Here is a 20,953-nt window from a genome sequence, read left to right on the forward strand (position 1 = left end):
ATGATCTTAAAGGTCTTTTCCAACCTAAACGATTCTATGGTTCCCCAGCTGGCTAGCTGGGAGGGAGAGGGAATTGCCCAGGATGGATTTGTTTAAAATGTTTCTTGAGCTGCACAGCAGCCTGTGGTGTGGTGAGGTCCTTGGGTGGCCTCCCATGTGGGACCACAGTCCTGCCAGCCCGGGCAACCAAGCAGCTGCAAAACACCCCCAGGGCTCATACCCACTGCTGGCTGAAGCCAGCACCTTCATGAGCTCTGATCCCTGACCTGAGGTGGCAATGTCCCCCCATGGGCTCAGAGCCATCCCAGCCCGGTGACACCATATAACACAATCACACAATTGATTTTAACAGCCTTTACTGAATCACATTTAACTACAATCAACAAAACTGTGTCCTATAAGTCAGTTCAATTCCATCAGCTTAATGGGATTTTTTCTGTTTACTTCAAGATTATTATCCAGCAATCAAAGAGGCAAGAAGCACCCGAGACATGCAGCAGTGCTATGCATTTAGCAAGGCCACCGTTTACATCCCACTGAGGCACCGATCCTACTCGGTGATGGTGATGGCCTTCTCTGCACAGATCCCTTTGATCTGGGTTGAGATCAGCTTGGCTACCATTTTCTTCTCTCCTACTCTTGTCGGAGTGCATATTATTTCAGACTTAATGATTCTACCAGGCTTTACATCCCTAAGGAGAAAGAAAAAACAAATAGTCCCAGCATGAGTTATGGCTCTTATTTACTGCTTTCGAATTGTTTTGCATAAAGAAATAGCTGCTGCATGTGTTTAGGGTGGGTGTTTCCCTTTTCCTGTGACGAATATGCAGCAAGCGGGGCTTGGCTGGTGCTGGCTGGTGGTCCCAGTGATCCTGGGGACCTTCCCCAGACTTCCCCGTACTGCTGAAATGCTAAATTTGGCTCTGCAAGAAGCAGCTGTGTTCACACTGGCCGGGCAGCACCTGGCATCACAGCAGGAGCACAAGGAGAGCCCCTGTCATGCCCGAATGCCCTGAGCGCACCAACCTCTGCTGTGTCTTTCTGCTGTGTGACCTGTGCCCAAACATGGTGTGGTTTTGAACATAGCTTGCAAAGGGCCCTGTTACTCCAAATCCCCTAACCACTTCTTCAAGGGAAATTAAAAAAAAAGAAACAAAGCAGCACCCTCCCATGCTCCATTTCATACTGGGCTCATCTCCTTACCCCTCATCAAACTCTGTCGTGTTAAATATGCCCAAGCCCTCCACCAGCAGCTTGCAGTTGTCCAGGGGCACATTCAGGTCGTTCTTGAAGATTAAGGCACAGGCAAACTCCTTGTTCAGTTTGGCCATTTCTGGCATCTGGCAGAGGAAGAAAGAGAGAAACAAACCCAAATACCGGGGATCAGAGGGGTAATAAAGATGCTAGAGCTGCTACAGGTTTGCTCCTCACCACCAGCATGGTGGGAGACAACCCCCTCATATCCTTTCCACCGTCCCATGGCACCGTGTGCTCTGCCCCACTGGCTGTTTTCCCAGCTCTTCTCTGGTTTCTCAACAGGTTTTTCATTCAGGAGGTAGAGCTGTGGGGCCGGAGATGGGCCCCATACAAACTGTCCTCTTCCATCCTCTTCCCTCCAGTGGCCCCTGCCTGCCCATTTTAGATGGGGCTATTAGATCTTAATTTCCTGCCCGCTTTCAGCCTTCAAATAAAGGTTGAATAGCCAAATAAAACACTGAGGACTGAGCATCCCTGGAGGCAGCTGTTTGGGAGATCCCTCTGGGAATGCTAACCCCCACCTTGGTGTTACAGTGAGCAGGGCTTTAACCCTCGTCCGCGAGGAGCAGGGCTGGAGGCTGCCTCACCTGGATGGTGATGGGGGGGTACTCAAAGTTCATCGTCATCTCCTTGGTGAGTTTGTCATCCGTCCCCTGGACCTCAGCAATGGTGGTGATGTGGATGAGCACTTCATCTTCCACCAAGGCCAGTGTCTTCATGTATGCATCAGCCGCGATTTTCAGAGCAACCTGTGTTTCTGCAGCAGAGAAAACACAACTCGGTGCGTCACCACATGCCCAGGAACTGGGTGGCAAAGTTGGCTCTGGTGGCCGGTGCCCCAGGGCATGGCATGAGGGGTATTTGCTGAGACCATCCTGCTTTTGACCTGACCCAGGGGCCCCTCGGGGGAAAGCCCTGGCTGGGCAACTGATACCCAGCACATGCAGCCCATGGGAAGGGCGGCTGAGACCACACCATCTCCTCACCAAGCCGAGTGCTGGCTCAGGCTCACATCCAGTGTCTCGGCAGCTCTTGTCCCTGGCTGCCCCAGCACTCAGAAGGAGGCAGAGGAGCATGAGGTCGCATGCATTTAAGCCCGAGTCCCCTGGGGTTTCTCTGAGGCACTGCTCACTATAAAATTAGCGTCTTTCCTTTCACTTCAGATTTTATCTTTAATTGCCTGGACAAACTTCCAGTGGCTCAGAAAAGCCCCAGAGTCAGCAGCGCTGGAGTCTGAACATTGCTTTAGCCGCAAGGCTTCCTGGCCTCTGGGAATCAAAAAAAAAAGAGAAAAGCCTGTCCTTATCTCTAAAGGTATGTAGCTACCTTTGTGGGCTACCCTGTCGCATTTTGACAGTCACAATGTATGTGTGAAAACACTCAGCAATCACCAGCAGCAAAGATTTTTTTTTTGCAAGAGTGACTCACGCTTGGAATGAGCAAGTGCTGTTAAATATTCATCACTCGTTAGTCTCTTGTTTAGCAAATTTCAGTCACATTGCTGGGGATCAGAAACGCAACCCAGGTCACTCAAAGATATGCAATGAACAGCAAACAGCTCTTGGGATCAGCCAGGCAGGCAGCTGCGAGGTTGAAATTTGCCTGGGCCAAGAATTCAGAAAATAACACTCGCCAGCATCACCACCAGCAGATCAACATTAGAGTTGGAACAAAAAAAGGCTGAAATTTCCAGCCATCTAAATCCTGTGAGGGATCTCCCCCATATGGACACACCCGAAGCCTGTGGTGGCATCTTTGATGCTTCACGGTGAGGACAGGAGGGAGACACTTCAGCACACCTTGCTTGCACCGTGAAAGCATCTCTCTGCCCACACAGATGTATTTCTCACCATCTTGTTGAGGCTGCAGCAGGGACAGGGCCTTCACATTTTGGTCCCCACTACAGTGGGATCCCAGTCTGTAACTGAGACTCCCAAATACAGTAATAAGAGAGGTAGGTAGCAGGCAGGCAATTTCTCCTCTTCGTGCCGTACAGAGCCATGCACTGACCTATAGCGGAGCTATTATGAACCAGCTCGAGTGGAACCCCAGACTGCCACAGTAAATAGCCCATAGAACACAGCAAGCTTTCTGTGCCTACCAGATTTGCCTTCAAGCTTGACAGTCTCCTTGACATATCCAAGGCTAGCCTCAACTTTCCCAGTATAGGACTGCAGCTGGCAGGAGCTGGCAAGATCGATGGTCCAGGTTCCTGGAGTACAGGTCTTCACTGTGATGGCCAGTTCAAGGGGATTGCCAGGATACAAAGCTGCTTTATTGGTTATCTCAAGCTGGAGCCCAGTCTTGGAGACCGCCTCAGGCAGGACCCCAGGACCGGCACCCTCTTCAACCGTGCGCACAGACGGAGTGAATAATGCACGAGGTGTTATTCCTGAAGTGTATATGAAGGAGGAAGCTTTCTCCATGGCCTCCCTTTCCTCTCTGGAGCCTGGATGAAGAAAAAAGATGGGTGATAGCTGTATCTCAGTCTCCTCACCCAGAGCCACCATCCCTTTATTTATGCTTCTGCTGCTGAGAGGATGTCGGGGCACTTCCAGCCTCTACTCAGGAGACCCTCTTGGTTTGCACTACCACTGGATCTAACTGAGAACAAGTCTTATGAGGAGCGGCTGAGGGAAGTGGGGTTGTTTGCCTGGAGAAAAGGAGGCTGAGGGGAGACCTTATCGCTCTCTACAACTACCAGGAAGGGTGTTGTAGTGAGGTGGGTGTGGGTCTCTTCTCCCAAGTAACAAGCGCTAGGACTAGAGGAAATGGCCTAAAGTTGTGCCAGGGGAGGTATAGATTGGATCTTAGGAAAAATGTCTTCACCAAAACGGTTATCAAACATTGGAACAGGCTTCCCAGGGAAGTGGTTGGAGTCGCCATCCCTGGAGGCATTTAAAAGACCTGTAGATGTGGTGCTTGGGGACATGCTTTAGCGGTGGACTTGGCAGTGTTAAGTTAAAGGTCAGACTTGAAGTTCTTCAAGGTCTTTTCCAACCTAAATGATTCTATGATTCTAACTGTAGCATTATGGACTGGAAGAATTTCCTGAAGGAAACACTTTTAGAAGATGAATGCTCTCAAATTTTTCAGCCTAAGATTTTTCTGCTCCTCACTGGGAAGGGCTTAATAGTCTAGCACAACATGGCTGGATCTGAGAACTGTGGAGAGGGAATGTGGGGGTTTTTTTGTTTCCAATATGGTCTGGGGAATGGAAAGACAAAAAGAAGAATGAAGAAATGAAGCAACGGTGAGTCCAGCCACTAGGTTGGTCACTTAGCCCGTTTCTTTCACTGCCTGCAAGTTTGCTCATAGCCGTCCCTAAAGAGCAGCCTATAGGTGTCACTGTGGGTATGAAGATGCCCAGGAGCTGCCTTCCCCAGGTCTCCAGGTCTTACACGGGGTTTGCCACTGCAGCTACCCCAGCGGTTTTCTCCTGGAGAAAACACACGTTGTGGGGTGACCTACACAGCCAGGGGTCTCCTCTTAGGCACTACGTTAGAGGATGGGGGCAGTCACCTTCAGGGAACTTGTACTGTGCAGTGATGTCTTCCCGCTTGTTCTGCCCCACGGCTTTTGTGCTTATGTTCATGCCGATGCCTTGGGTGTCCGTTCTAATCCTGATGTACCTATCCTTGCCATTCACCTTCTTGACAAGCCAGTAGACTTCATCAGCATTCACTTCTGCATACAGAAACTTGCTGTCGTAGGGCAAATATACATCCCCTTCTCGGATAGCCTTCAGCGGGCATGGACCACACTGGTAAACACCTAGAAAGTGCATTCAACACCATTTGCTTTTCCAAATATGAGCAGAGCCTCCAATTATTTTTCCACCCTCAGACCCTCCCAAGTAGGAATCTGTGGCCGTGGTAGTTGACTCTTAGTAGTAAATATTCCTCCAACTCAGTGACGAACTCTGAAAGCCCCATTTATCCCATAGCTGTTTGGGCTTTTTTACAGATGACCAAGGTCTGGTAAGAGCTTTTTTATGTTTCCCCTCACTTAAATAATTTTAAGGTTTGAAAGTCATGGCTCGGTGATGGAGTCAACTGAGTCCAGCCACCTGTGTTTGATCTCCTGGCAATACCTCACTTTCTGCACAGCCTTGAGGACTAATGTTTTCTTTCCTGCCTCCAGATTCCCTGCATCTGTGCAGGGAGGGCAGTCACAAATTTTGGCAGTCATTCCTCTCATTTACCAATGAACAGGCTCATGACTTCCTCAGGAAAGCTCTACAGAAAGCATCTTTACTGGGGAAAGCTGTGGCACTTCTTACTACAGACTGCTTTGAGTCCTCAACTTCACCAAAGAAATCAGAGGATGGTGGAAAGAGAAATTAGCTCTGATTTCCAGCTGTGAGCTCTAATCTCTGAAATTACATTCAATCCCCACAGTGTCCTACAAGGTTGGTTTTCTGCCTGCCAAGAGGCGCCGTTCCTCCTGTCCTGGGCTGAGGTGACAGGAGTGAGACCTACGGCTTTAGGATGTCAGTGCCCAAGTGTGTGAAGATGTGCATGGGGAGTACGCGCTTTGCTGACTGGGTACCATGGGTTTCATTTGAAATGTCTCTGCCTCCCTTGGGAGTTGCAGAAGAACCTTTCTAGGCAAATCCTACCTTGACTTTTCTCCTGAGGGGTTGAATCGATTGCCTGCCAGCCATCAAACCCTGTCGGCAGGTCCACCCGCTTCATCCAGACATCATTCCACACATGGAAGTTCCTGTGTGCATTTGGGTTAGAAAGGAGTGAGCTGTTACAGCCAGAAGAGTCACGATCTCCTCTCTTAATCCTTAAGTAAGGGCAGGTTTAATGGGGATTTGTGTGTAACCCTGTGAAACCCCAGGCTTTCTCTCTCTCCCGGGCAGCAAACCCAAAGCAGTAGGGAAATTCTCAAAGGAAAGGCTATTGGGGCTGGGAAATGCGACACTGTGGGGCAGTAGCGGCAGGGGGTAGGAGGCGTTAGCCTCCCCTTGGCAGTACCAGACAGAGTCATGGGACATCCAGTTCAGCTTTTCTCCACGTTCGTTCAGGTAGACATCAACTCTCAGGTTCTCCTCTGTATCGTGTGCCGAGTTGAAGTTACTGACACAGCGGGACGGGATCCCCAAACAGCGCATGACTGCAGCACAGACAGACAAAACACAGGGTCACAAAATCACTCAGGTTGGTGGGTGCCTCTGGGGATTGTCTTGGACGACCCTTCTGCCCACCCAGGGTCCTCTAGAGCAGGTGCACAGAACCATGTCCAGACAGATTTTTATTATCTCCAAGGATGGAGACCACAACCTCTCTGGGCAACCTGTGCCAGTGCTCCGTTGCCCTCACAGTGAAAAAAGCTTTTTTCCCCCTGTTCAGACAGAACCTCCCATGTTTCAGGTTGTGCCCATCACCTCTGGTCCTGTCACTGGGCACCACTGAGAACAGCCTCACTCTGTTTGCCCCACTCCCTCCTGTCGGATATTTATACACACGGATAAGACCTCCTGAGCCTTCTCTTCTCCAGGCTGAGCAGTCCCAGCTCCCTCAGCCTGACCTTACATGACAGACCCTGCCACCTCCAGCGCTCAGAGGCACGGTAATTTGGCTTACTAGCACAGTAATTAGGATATCAGAGAAGGGACACAGTTCACTGTTGACCTGTAGTGAGGACTCCTGAGAAGACCCAACATTGACCATAAAGGACTGGCTTCTTCGTTTCATAAAACTTCTGCAAAATTGCAACACTCCCAATCCAATCCATAGGGGAGGTCCCATTTCCATAATTCCCTGACCAGTTTCCCAACAGGACACCGTTGTCATCGTTGGCATTAACCTGTGGCCACACACACATGCAAAGGAGAAAAATACAGCAATGAGACTTAGACCCTGGAGTCTCTGCCCACCCTGTGGCTCCCCAGGTGCTCTGTAGCCCCGTGGCACCCAGCAAGGCTGCTGGTGCTGGCTGGGGCGGGCTCCCCTGGTTGGAAACCCTCCACCTGGATATCTAGAGGGAAGTGGCACCGCTGCTCGGGGCAGACAAAATGCACTCTTCATTTTGTATCTTAAACCACAGAGCTCCAAGAAAGGTCCCACCACAGAGAGCAGTTGCTCCCCAAAACATAACCCTTGTGCTGGCCTTGCCAACACAGCTGCTGAGGAAGGACAACCACTGGGGCAGCTGCAAGCTTTGGAGATGGGGAGGTGCTGTATTTCGCTCATCTCTTGCCTCCATCCAAAATGCCTCTCGCTCTTTTCTTGTGGTTTCCCAAAGGAACCCGTTTCAGATGCATCCTGAAATGGTGTTCAAGGCCCCGGGGAAGGAGGAGCAGTAAGAAGGAGGAGGGAAAGCTGGAGGAGCAAAGCAATTCTCTGAGAGAGACATACCAAAGCAGACATGGCTCTGGACACAAGCACAGGATCCCTTCTATCGTTTATCTTGAGTTTACTTTTGTCCAGCAGATACATGCAGGCATCCAAGATTAATTCCTCAAACTGTTTTGGAGAGAAAGTGGAGACATTTTTATACACTGCTCTAAAACAGAATTTGCTCAATCACTACAAAGTCTGTCTAAGTACTTGGAGGAAACTGTCTGACTGTCCTAACTTCTAAACTTCCTTATGATATGAATTCTCGAGGCTACAGGGCTTCCTAAAGCTGTTCTCTCCAAAGAAGGGCTTAAACAAAAACCCACCTTGGAAGACAAAAGCCTATCTCACATGTCTTGCAAACACACTTGGAACCTGACCCAGCAATCTTTACTCCTGTAGGCAGTCCTAAGTCACCTACATCATCTCCCTGCAGCCCTTCAAATTACTCACAAGAATAATGAAAATTTAAGAGTGCTACTCTTAGGATACTCAGTCTATTGATGTAAGTACAAAATGAACCCTGGGAAAAAAAATATATAAATGCTGATCATTACAGCAAAAGATTCCTAATTAGCAATTGCTGCTAAAGCTCCCTGAGGTCCAATTCACAGAGATGTCAAACATCCAATCCAACAAAGCTTGGCAGAATATCAATATCAATTTTCATTGCTTAATGGCAGAATAAATATTAGGATAGGAACAGTCCTATCAACAATGCCTTTTTGCCCCTTCGCAGAAAAGGCATCAGCATGAGCACTTTTGCTGGGCTGTCTATAACTGTAGCTTGAAATTGCAGACTTATAAAACAAGCTAAAACCAAAAAAGAAAACAAAAAAAAAAAAGAAAAAAACCAAACAGATTCAAACATATTTTGGTGGGGAAGTCTGTCTGGATAGGGTGCAGGATGCTCTGTTTGGGTGCCTGTTGTGCTTTCTCAAAGGTGCAAATAAACCTGCTCTGGCATCCACCTCTTATCTCTAAGCCAAGCAAGTTTGTCATTCCACTCCACTGGAGTTATGTCAGAGGCAGCATGGAGGAACACCCTTCCTGAAAGGGTGGACTGATTTTGTCCTGCACCCACCAGTTCACGTCACAGTTGGTGAAGGCACCACTTGAAAGATAACGACCTCTGCCAGTGCTTTTCCTCTATTTTTCCCCGATCATGATGCAATAGGTAAATACTCAGACGTTTTTTTTCCCCCATCAGCCCTCTCCGCAGCTCATGAGCCAGTTACCGACAGCTGCTGTGTTGCAAGAGAGCAGGGAAGACTCCTTATGGGAATCTTTTCAACCAGAAATGCTCCATCCCCAGTTTCCATGTCCTTTACCAGGGGTCTTGTGATCTGGTTATAAACATGCCATTAAACCTCATTCTAAAGCTGTGGCTGGGGAAAACACTCAGGTACACAGATTACTCCAAGAAGGTGAGCCCTGCCAGTGAAGCTGGCAGGATTATTCAAGCACTTTGTGCTACTCACAGGCTTACACTGGTTTTAGGTCTGATTCATTGAAATGAACACCTAAGGGAGAAATAAGCGAATAACGGTAATAATGCCAACATGACAGCTGTGTTTTACCTGCCCAAAATTCCAGGGTCTACCATATATACTGTGTGCAGACCCAACATAGACGTAGCCTGTATCGTTGAGCACGTACTCCTTTCTCTGTGCCTCATTGGCCAGGAAGACGGCATCAGCTGGAACAAAAAAACCCTCAGAAGTTAGGTGGTTTGCACACACGCTATGTGAAATTTTCCTTGGAAAGCTAAACTGGGGGAGCTGGTGGTCTGTAACATTCACACCAAATGATGGCCATGCAGCACTCACATTTCCTATAGTGGAAAAATTTCCTGTAAGACTACCTTTATTTTGCCTCTGAAGGTGTGTTGCTATATGACCACTGTTTTATTTCAGTGAAATGCTTCTTTCTGAAAAAACACTTCCATAGACTAGGTAGACAGCAGAGAGAACTGGGGGACTGATGCCAACCAACAACACACGTTTTTTTGTCCGGTTATTTTTTTTTTATCTGGATTTTAAGCCAACCCAGTGATCTCAGTTAACCTTTGCAGTGGCCTGGGGAAACAGCAAGGGGTGACACAGAGGTGCAAACAGAGGTGACAGAAAGATGTCCCTTAACCCCCGCACCGGGACCTCCCCAGCAGGGAGCTGGCTCATTGCTATTGCCCAGCTTCCCACTGGCTCCATGAGGATGCTGCTTGTGGTGTTTTAGGGAGAAAAAGCAAGGTATGTGGGAAAGAGGAGGAAAAATGTGAAGAAAAGCTCCCCCAGGGACAATCCCTGGGAGCAGTAATTATCACCCTCGGTTGCAGGACCACTCACCTTCACACCAAGGATTGAACAAAAGGTAGATATCATTGTTTTCGGGCTTGTAATTGTTAGTCCCAGTCTTCACGTTCAGGGTGTATTTTCCCACCAGGGCTCTGGGTGAGCTGGTGACAGACAGCAGGCACTGGGAAGGCGACAAGGAGAGACGGCATGACGGACCCTCCGCCATGGCCAGAGGCATGGCACAAGTATGGCACAAGCACTGAAGGTGGTGGCCACGGGGATGCGCATGGGGGGAGAGGAATGGGGCGCATCCTGCGTGTGCAGTGGGGGAGCAATGAATTATGCAGGGCAAGGCTGCTGCCCACCTAAAATTACAGGGTTAAGGAAAAGCAGGATGGGGGTATGAGGATTTGTTCTATCGCTCCCAGCGGGCTTCATGTTGCTGCCCTCCACCATTGCACCATGTGGGAGCACGGCCTATGGGTCCTACCTCCTTGCCGCTGTTTTTGACGAAGGAGATTTGCCACCCGCTGAAGACCTCCTTTTCCTGCCTCGGGTTCAGTGATATCAGGGTCCCCCTGTTTTTCACTGGCTTTTCACCTGGAAACAAACCCAACACGAGATGCGGGAGGGTTGCACGGGTCTACAACCACCGTGCAGCGCTGGGCGACAGGAACAGGCAGCCGGAGGCTGCCGGGGCTCTCCCGCTTTGCCTAATGGCCGTGGAGGGGGGGACCTGCTTACCGATGCCAAAATGCAGTACCAGCTTGTCGGCAGCCTTCAACTCCCTGCTGAAGCTGAGCTGGAGCTGAAAGGCCTGCCCGCGCCGCACCACCAGGTTCTTGATGTTGTACGCATCCGTGTGGTGCAGGCGGGAGTTCTGGCTCTTGAGAAACTCAAGCCCAGTGACCTTCAGAGCGGTCCCTGGAAAGCCGTTAGCAGAGAGGGAGAAAGAAAAAAGAAAAGGGGGGTGATGGTAAATTGCTGAGTAAAGAGAGTTTTCTTCTTCTTTAATGGAGCCCTGTGGGTCATTAAAACATCTAAGCGTTCAGTGTTCTAGCACAAGGGATCACACGAAGAATCAGCAAAGCTAATGGATGGTACAACAAGGTTTTTATATATATGTGTGTGTGTGTGTAAAAAAATATACTATGGTATCATATTGTATCATATAATACAATATAATATATAAAATATATTATTAATATAATATAATATAATATAACATAATATAAATACTTAGTATATGTCTATAGAGGTATACAGAGAGTCATATTGCTGGGATGGAGGCTGGTGGTGGTGACCATGCTGCAGCAATCTGCTCGGAGCAGGGACAAGCGCCTGCCTTGCCCTCCAACTGTTTGGCCCTGGGTTGCTGCCACGTGCCTCTGCCTCCCTGCCTTGCCACCCAGGGAGTCTGAGGGATGCTTGACCTCTGAGGTGGCCCTGGGTGGGTGGGCAATGAGCAGCTTGAGGGAGGTAGCAGCAGTAGGAAACGTAGCATGAGGATTTCTGCCCCCGCCAGCAGCCAGGCATCCAGCCGGCATCCCAGCACCTCCAAGCATGGGTAGCTACCCACCGTGAGCCCTTGGGGCTGCGAATGGAATCTCACTGGTTTGGAAATCCATATCTGCTGGCCCACTGCCTGCCCTTGCATGCTACCAGCTGGCTGGGGGGCCAGCAGCCATGAGCCAGCTCCACAGCCTGCCACGGGCCAGGAATATGGCATGACTGCAAGTTTTGTTGCAATACTGAAAGTCTTGCTTCTGTGAAAGTCTTGCTTCCCCCTCAAAAGTGGAGTGGGGACAGCACACTCCCCTGAGCATCTCACAGGGGAGCCCACCAAAGGTCCTGACCACTGCAGCATCCCCGTGGGCAGCGCCCATGGGTCTGCCACATCTCTGAGCCATCTCCGCCTTGCTCTCATCTGCTCAGCTGCTTTGCTGGTGGCACCAAAAAAGCCAAGGCTGTGACAGCAACTCCTGTTTGCTGCATGCCTCTGCCTTGTCGAGCGCATGGTGTGTCAGCCGCTTGAGTATTACAAACGTTTCCTTGTTATTGCAGGTATTAAACAACTGTAGCAGTAGTAATAGCAGCAGTAGCAGTAGTAGAAGTAATATGGACAGGTGAAGAAAGTGCTGCTTGCCAAGGCACATTCAGAGGTGATGCTCCCAGGCTGTCGCCAGCTAGCACAGGGCAGCTTAAAACTTAAACCTCACTGTCGGGATTTTATCTCAGAATATTTCTCTCTGGTCAAAGACTAGCCTTATATTAGCATTGAAAACATCCTTCATGCTATCAAATAATAATTAACAATAGCTTTAATTGCTCCTTACAAAATGTGGCTTTCACACTTAAGCTGGAAGTGAACCACGTGCTGAAATTTGGCTCCCCTCAATTGCTGAGATCCCCAGCGACTCTGGGATGCCATGAGCCTGGGAAATGGGACTCTTCAGGACTCTGAAGCTGATTCTTTGTATTTCCCTGCAAAAATTAGTCCCAAATAATATCAAAGTGCCATTAATCAGCCTCTTACGGAAGTCTGTGTTTGTGAATCTTTCCAACATTTTTTTTCCCCCCAAGGACTTGATTTCTCCTACGGCCCAAGTAGGAAGGTCTGGGGCCAGGAGCCAGCTGTGCTGCAGAGATGCTGCCCATCTAGGGGGATGCTAAATGTGGAGGGCAGCGCTCTGCCCCCCTTCACACCAACTGGTGCTTTTGCCGTTTGACTTCAGCACAGCTTTGGACTCCAGTGAGAGTCCCTGCCAGGTGCCCCGCTCCCATTCATTCCCAACACAGCAGCTGATTTTCGTAGGACACAGCATTTAAAATCACCATCTCCCAGGCTGCTCTCCCCTCCTGCAACTCCAGACGGGAGTGAGGCTGGGAAAAAGGCTTGGGGCTGCAGTGTAGGAGCAGGGCTCCAAGAGCCATAACCCAGCACTACACTTGAGCAAAGTGAAGCCTTTGAGCAAAGCTTGAGCAAAGAGAAAGCCCTCGGCTTTCAATAAAGATGGGGATTTTAGAGTCGCTGCGTCAGGCTTTGGCAGGCTGCCCAAGTGTGGCAGGGAAAGCCCAGAGCATGCCAGAACATGGCCCAGCTATATTTCTTTAGAAGTGTCTAACCTGTCTTGTACTTGTCCATTAAATATTCTTAAAGGATAAAGTCTGTAAACAGTAGGGAGTAACGATACCTCAAAAGCACTTGGCTCATGAGTGATTTAGATGAAGATATGGGAGAGTCAGCAAATTTAAAACCCCTTATAGTATCTTCAAAATTAGCAAGTCAAAGGCATAATAGTTGAAGGGATTAGTTCACCAAATGTTTTGACAGATTCGCATAGTACCGGGCAACTGTGTTAATGTGAGTATCAACAAGAGCCATCCCTAACATTGAAGAGGCTGAAATCTGCTGGTAGCTGCTATGGCATGAGAGATGCCACAGGCAGGGCTGGATCCAGGGCAGGCTGAAATCAGTGGCATGCTTCCCACTGTGACGTGTGCTGGGCAGTGACTGCAGCCTTGAGTAAACAGAACAGACTGCCCATGGATCCCCACCAGATTACTACCTCCATGCATTTCTTCTTACTAACTATGTAAACCATATTTATCTTAATTACATAAGTTATCAGCAAATAGGCTTAAAATTGACCATCACCTTTCATTACTGATTTCATTTTTGAGTGCTTTTTATTTGCTTGCTGCCTGCCAGATGCCAACCTCGGGCTGATGTTTTGCACAACAGGGGGGTGTGTGTATATGTCAAAAAATTGTAGCTGAAATTGCTTAGCCTTCTCAAAAAGAACGAATGGGAAGTGAGCCTTCCTCAGCATTAACCAATCTCCAGCCACCAAAGCTGCTCAACCTTGTTCCTTACAGAAACCCCTGGTGCTGGGCTGAGAAGCTACTGGAAAACAGCCCTGGTGATGGGGGAGGGCTTTGGAGGGATGTGGGAGCCAAATGCATAGGATGGCTGTGGGAAAGGGTCCTGGGGAATCTGTCCTTCCAGCATTTCCTAACTTAGGGACCGCATTGCCATCCCCTGTTTCTGGACATCACCAATGTTGAGGATGCACAGAGGAAAACCACAGAGAACAGCTGCCTTGGAATATGCCCTGACAGTTGTTGTGGTTTAACCTCAGCCAGCAACTGGGGCAGCCAGCACCATGCAGCTGCTCACTCACTCCCCCTGCTCCGGTGGGATGCGGGGAGAGAATTGGAAGAGTAGGAGTGAGAAAAACTCCTGGGCTGAGATAAGAACAGTTGAAATAAAATAAAGTAAAATAGTAATGATAATAATAACAATATAATAATGATTATGATGATGATGATAATAATTATAATACACAAAGCAAGTGATGCACAATACAATTGCTCACCACCCGACGACCGATACCCAGACAGTTCCCGAGCAGCAATCGCTGCTCCCTGGCCAACCCCCCCAGTTTATATACTGAGCATGATGCCATATGATATGGAATAGCCCTTTGGCCCGTTTGGATCAACTATTCTGGCTGTGCCCCCTCCCAGTTTCTTGTGCACCTGGCAGAGCATGGGAAGCTGAAAAGTCCTTGACTAGCATAAGCAGTACTTAGCAACAACTAAACCATCAGTGTGTTATCAGCATTATTCTCCTCCTAAATCCAAAACATAGCACTATGCCAGCTACTAGGAAGAAAATTAACTCTATCCCAGCTGAAACCAGGACACAGTGCAGAGCATGGTGCCAAAGACCTGTCCTTGAGAGCACTGCCCGTCAATCGTGCTGCCCTTACTTCTGTGCAAACACACCCGTGATACCCTGTGATCCAGCTGGCGTGGTTTTCGCCGCTAAGAAATGCTGCAGAGTGAGCCGCTGGCACAGCCATCGCTGCATCTGAGGGGGCTTGGCTGCATCCCGCCCTCCCCGGGCAACCGCCACGTGCCACTTCCAGCATCCCGCTCTGCCTCCTGCCCAGGGCACGGGTCTGGGAACTCGCACGCCCTGTGCCCGGCTGCCTGCAGGTACTGCTGTTTGTGAACACAGGAATTAATGATTTATAGCAAAGCCAAGAACACACCCACCCATGGGACGGAGGCTCGAGCTGCAAGAGGTAGCCCTGACTGCGCTCACTCCTGGGGCAGGCCAGAAGCCTGCCAAATCCTGCCAGATAGCTTTTTCCTTTTTTAAGAAGAAATTTCAAGACAGTATTTTTATCTCCTAGTTCCATGATTTATCCCTTCTAGAGCTCCTTCCTACACTAATCTGCTGGCCCCATTGCATGCTACCTTCCCAGGAAGATGTTCAGAGCTTTGAGAGCACAGCGATCACCCAGAACAAAAGTGGGGGCATGAAGGCTTTGTACAGGTAAGGATTTGGGGCCTTTTTTCCATGAAGATGAGGTCATGGGGCTTAAAAAAAAATATTAATGTGGAGCAGAGCATTTATAGCATGGCTGGCTTCAGTGGGAATAAGGGCTGCTTAGAAGGACAGGAGGGAAGTGGGATGAGAACTGTAGTTTTGCAAGAGAGAGCAAAACCTGGATACCTGCATATACTCCTCACCCTTGCCCAGCCTCCAGCAAACACCTTCTCACATGCCAGAGACATGAGATCACATCCCAAAGTTGCTGCTGTCCGAGACTGCCTGGAAAATTTCAGCTGATACATACCCAGAGTACAGACCTGTGAAATGGAGGGGCTCGGAGTGGTGTCAGGACACTCTTGCTCTCATGATGGCTGTGGAGACCTGCTCCTGGCTCTGCTGCAGGCACCACCCAGCCCACACAGAGAGCTGCTCAGCTACGCCCCAAACCCCAGGGGTTTTGGTCATTGTGGTGTTGGGCTGGCCCCAGGAGCTCAGCCAGCGGTGGTGGTTCAGCAGCTGCTTGCAGGAGTGACTCAGGCACCTTTCTAGGTAGGTGCAGGATCTTCTGACAATAAGGGAGGCCAGATGGCCATAGGGTGGAACTCAAATCCACGTTTCAGTTATTCTGAAACTTCTGTCAGATGGTATCAGTGATCACTAAAGAGCAATGATCTACACGATTAAGTAGTCTGAAAGAAATTCCTTTCACCTTGACACAGAACAAGTTTAGAAAAGCTGCATTTCCCTCCTAGTTATCACCAATAGAGCCAGATATCTGCAGGTTGATGAAAAGTGATGAAAACTGGGTTGCATTTTTCAGCTGGTTTACCAATACATCAAAACCAGAATTTGCACAGTCAGAGCGAACCTATCCCCTGTGAGCAGCAGTGGCACCGAAACATCTTTCCCCAAAGTGTCACCCACAGCAGTCAGAGGGGTCAGAAACCCTCCACCTCCACTGGAGCTGCTGTCCTCCCCACAGGAGACCTGCCAAACTGCACATCTAACATAGGCTATCATATCAAGCATTAAAAACTCACCAGTGTTATTGCTCATGGCTCTTGTCGGTGTTTTGACGAAAGGTGCCTGCAATGCCAGCAGCCTCTGAGCTCCTGAGTAGCCTCTGCCACTTGCTTCTGAGCATGGATGAGGAAGACAGGCTGCCCTTTTTATCAGTGTCTTGCTCTGAGGTGTCAGCAGATCCACTGCCAAGGGGTGGTGTTTAAAGAAAGGAAGTTCCCATGAAAAAAACTTCTGCACATAGTCAGACCCTGAAAACCAGTGAAACTTAAGCCCCAACTCACATGGAAGGTGGATTTGCACAATCAGATGACAAGCGGACAGACCCTTCACTGACAAACACTGACAAACATGGGCTAGATGAGTAACAAGAATGCACCTATGCCCTAATATCCAGGTTACCAGGACTGCAGCTCAAGGGCTAACTTTACAAGGCAGCCCACAAACATTTAATCCTTAGGAAAACAGAGTTCCCCATTAGGACCAGTGTGACTTTCTTTGGAGTTAATGAGATTTTTATAATCAAGTTTGGGACAGAAACACTTGAAGCTGTGGGCTAAAATCCAGTGTTTACATGCGTGGGTTGGAAAACTTAAGGATCAATAGTGCTGGCCCCCTCCTGGCAGAGTCACGCAGATGCCAGGGGAGATAGCCCAGTGGGAGCACCGGGTGGGAAAGAGGAGAAACAGGCCATGTCCAGGAGGAGCAAGAAACATGGTGGATCAGGAGTTATTTGCTGGCTACTCTTTGCTGACAGCCATCCTAAAGGTCTCTGCCCAGGAGGTGGCTGGACCCCATGTGCCCCACTGCCACCCTGGTCATCAGGGTGATGAGAGATGGAAAGATGAGTCTAGCTCATGGAGGGGAAAGCTGGTGGCACAGACCAACAGTGACATGGGCATAGTGGCCAGAAAGAGATATAAACATGTCCCCAAATACGCAAAAGTGAAGAGGCGGCTCAGCCACGGGAGCAGCTTCAGCCCCCCTGATGCCTCCCTTCATGGCAGCAGCCCAGGATCCGGCAAGGTAGGATTCAGTCTGCAAGGCTGGCACATCTAAATGTAGGATCTCCCTAAACAAGACCTCCCTCTGGAAGTCTTCAAAGGCGCCAACTTTTCTCCATCTTTAGGTAGCTAGGTATTTACTTTAGGAGGACTGTTTCATTTGGTGCTGAGTTAGCAGATCCCACCCTTCGGGCATGTTGCTGCTTGCTGGCAGGTGTACATTGGGAGTCCTTACTTGAGAGCATGACTAGCGCATTCCAGGGTACCGAGGGTTCAACACACATCTATAATCTCGCAGGACATCTGTATGAACATCCGATCCACCAATGTTCTTAGTAGATGGAGCATCACTCACCATTCAGCACCAGACAATGTGCTGGCAAGTACATATTTCACTATTGAAAAAAACACTACAACCTCAATTTACCTTCCAGTGTTGCTTTTACTTTGCATTTCTTTCCTCCTGGAAGGTGAAAGACATTTTTGTTTAGAACCAGCATGGGATGAAGTAAAGTGTATGTGGAATGTCAGTACAATAACATAACAAAAAATACATGTAATCTGAACATTTACAATGTATATTACTGGTTTCTACTTAATTACAGCAACAGAGTAATCCACTTTACCTGAAGGCACTGAGAGTAGCTTTCTAATCCAGTCTCAACCTGTTACATAGGGTAGCATTCCATGCTTGGTTGGAGGCAGCTAATTGTGTTGACACAGTGGTCCTACAGCAAAAACTACAGATTTTTCGCAAACAGGAACAGGTTGATGTTGGTAACGCTTTGCTCCTGAAAAAAATGTATGTAGGTGCGTGCTGGAGAGTCAGTGGTGGAGGCAGGGCATGTATTCAGAGACAGTCACATATCCAGTCCTATAGGGTTTTGCAAAAGGCTGATTTCAACAGCATGCATTTCTGACGTTCACTTTGAACCTCAAGAGTTCAAGGAAGGAGTGTAGAAGTTAGATGGGTGGCTGTTCTGCCCTGCCATGAACCTACTTTATCTTGGAAGGTGGTTGACCTTTTCACTGTCTGCAGGAATTTTTGGATTATGCCAGTAGACAGCATCTAGCTTTCAGCTCTTCTTCCGCTTTGTGCAGCTGCTGATCTTGACGGTTCCCATTACCTTTTTCTATGGACTGGTAGTATCTCAATTCAAGGGCACTAAACTTGGCATATGGTACAACGCGCCTACATGAGCTTCCTCTTCTGGCTTCTTCTTGTGATTTAGCCCGTCAGCAGCCAAGCACCACACAGCCACTTGCTCACCACCCTCCCCACCCCCGGTGGGATGGGGGAGAGAATTGAAAGGGCAAAAGTAAGAAAACTCGTGGGTTGAGAAAAGAACAGTTTAATAATTGAAATAAAATAATAATAATAATAGTAATAAAAATTGTAATGAAAAGGAGAACAATGAGAGAGAGAAAAAAAACCCAGGGGAAAAACCGCAAGTGATGCAGCCGCTCACCATCTGCTGACCGATGCCCAGCCAGTCCCTGAGCAGCGATCACTGCCCCCCCCGGCCAACTCCCCACAGTTTATATACTGAGCATGACATCATATGGTATAGAATACCCCTTTGCACAGTTTGCATCAACCGTCTTGGCTGTGCCCCCTGCCATTTTCTTGTGCACCTGGCAGGGTGTGGGAAGCTGAAAAGTCCTTGACTGGTAGAAGCACTACTTAACAACAACTCAGTTGTTATCAGTGTGTTATCAGCATTATTCTCATACTAAATCCGAAATACAGCTACTGGGAAGAAAATTAACTCTATCCCAGCTGAAACCAGAACACTTGTACAAGCTTGCCCTGACAGCAAAGACCATTGAATTGTAATACCCACTGAGACAGTTGTTGGCAGGGTCTGAGAAAAGGGATTTCAACTTAAACTGCAGAAATGTTTTTCAAAGACATGGTTTCAGCTTGTCTTATGTTGTCAGCAGGTGATCTCCGTCCTTCCTTCCTCCTTTTGTCTTTGCTGACCAGAGCGGCTGGCTGTGTTTCAGCAGCATGCCTTTTTTTCCTCCTCCTTGGTGAAGCTGTGAAAAATACCAGCCTTTTCAATTTTTTTTTTTCCAAACAGTTACAATAGTTAATCACTTCAATCCGTCTCATAAAAGTATACTTTTCTAATTAACACAAGCAGATGATATCTTTTTCACAGGCAATCTCCAGGCTATTACCAGTAATTTCACCAACTCACTTCTCAGCTTGCAAAATCAGACACCAGAGGCTATCAGCCTTATCTGCATTTATGTGCTGCAAAGTAAGGCACCTTATTAGCTGGCATAAGAAGGTGATAAAACACAAACAAAAAAAATTAGAATTCCCCAGTGGCTGCTCCCCTACTTACAAGCTTGCCCTTTGTCTCAGGTTTTGTTTATTTTGTGTATCAAAAATGACAAGACCAAATAAAAATTCCAGAGCATGACCACAGATATCAATGCCAAGTAGGAATGACATGAAATGCAACCCATTCCTTAGCTTTACAGTTTTATTCACTTGCAACTCCATGTCTAGTTATGGAGAAGTTGCCTTTTATAATACTAATGTACTGACCTACATTTTTTATAACCATCTAAGGCTTCGCATTGCTTCTTTTTTGTCTTTTTTTCAGTATGTCCAGTCAGAGTAACACTCAAAATAAAACACAGATCAAAAGCACCACAGGTTTCCTTTTTGGCACTCTGGAAAGGTGAACTAATCCTTCCAGGTGCCCTGCAAAGTTGCTCCAAGGTGCCAAGGGGTGAGTGGTGCATCCGCCGAAGTACACACACATACAGCGCATGCCTGGGTCCTGAGGGGCACCACGGCGAGAAGGTGCCTTTTACTGACCACAGCGGGACTGCTTCCACGTGTACCATCTAGTACGTGTTGAGTCCTTCCTGAATCACAGCCTAGAGTGATAAGCAATGAGAAGTCTTGGGGGATAAAAAGAAAAAAAAAAAAACGCACAGAAGGAGAACAGCTGAGGGTCTGGTCCATCTCTTTTGAGCTGGATCTTATTTGAGGTGCTACGTTGGTCCTTTCCTCACCATTTCATTATGCTTGTATCTTGGTCATTAAGAATTTCCTAGTAGTGAGATGCATCTCATCCACGTAATGACCCTGACATGTTGTGCTGCTGTTACTCTGAAAGGAGCGTTGATCTGATCACTTCTCACTCATGTACACCAGCCATGGGTGGTGACAGTGACCTGTCAGCTACGCCCCGAGGGCATCCCATGTTCCCAGCAGGCAGATTCTCTTCTAACCTTACATGAGCCAACTTGTGGCAGGCAATTGGATGTCAGGGGTTGATGCAAGATGACCAAGCCCAGATCTGAACTGATTCCAAGCTGTCTGGCCCCAGCTACCCGGTAATGAGTTTCTCACAGGCAAATACCAGAGAAGTGATGGATACCAATAAAATTATTATAGATATTCCATTATTTCCTTCTAACTGCACCTTGAACGAAGGTTTGGGGACCTAAAGTTAAAGATGTAGGTGACCAGCTTTGGACATTTACCTCCAGAAGGAATGAAAACCATTATTGCTCAGTGCCCAACCCAGCACCACCCAGGATGTCTGCTCCTGAAGAAGGCAAAGACAAAGATAAAACAGAGGCTACAACTACACATATACCAAATGTAGGCTTATGGCCTTGTGATCCCTACTCAGGCAAAATGCTCTTGTGTAG

General features: G+C 48.3%; 1 protein-coding gene across 1 annotated transcript in view; it reads right to left on the reverse strand.

The window, feature by feature from the left end:
- Positions 1 to 550: 550 nt before the first annotated feature.
- Positions 551 to 20,953, reverse strand: part of LOC104038860 (protein-glutamine gamma-glutamyltransferase 4) — a 34,962-nt gene continuing 14,559 nt past the window's right edge. The window contains exons 5-18 of the mRNA XM_075705009.1: positions 16,289 to 16,519; positions 10,646 to 10,825; positions 10,392 to 10,501; positions 9,953 to 10,082; positions 9,188 to 9,306; positions 7,626 to 7,733; positions 6,900 to 7,074; positions 6,243 to 6,381; positions 5,879 to 5,982; positions 4,780 to 5,031; positions 3,359 to 3,706; positions 1,845 to 2,014; positions 1,204 to 1,340; positions 551 to 692 (exon numbers count right to left, since the gene is read on the reverse strand). Coding sequence (XP_075561124.1) covers positions 551 to 692; positions 1,204 to 1,340; positions 1,845 to 2,014; positions 3,359 to 3,706; positions 4,780 to 5,031; positions 5,879 to 5,982; positions 6,243 to 6,381; positions 6,900 to 7,074; positions 7,626 to 7,733; positions 9,188 to 9,306; positions 9,953 to 10,082; positions 10,392 to 10,501; positions 10,646 to 10,825; positions 16,289 to 16,519 — 2,345 coding nt within the window. The remainder of the gene's footprint in view (positions 693 to 1,203; positions 1,341 to 1,844; positions 2,015 to 3,358; positions 3,707 to 4,779; positions 5,032 to 5,878; positions 5,983 to 6,242; positions 6,382 to 6,899; positions 7,075 to 7,625; positions 7,734 to 9,187; positions 9,307 to 9,952; positions 10,083 to 10,391; positions 10,502 to 10,645; positions 10,826 to 16,288; positions 16,520 to 20,953) is intronic.

Source organism: Pelecanus crispus, chromosome 2 (genome assembly GCF_030463565.1).
Source record: "Pelecanus crispus isolate bPelCri1 chromosome 2, bPelCri1.pri, whole genome shotgun sequence".
Lineage (NCBI taxonomy): Eukaryota > Metazoa > Chordata > Aves > Pelecaniformes > Pelecanidae > Pelecanus > Pelecanus crispus.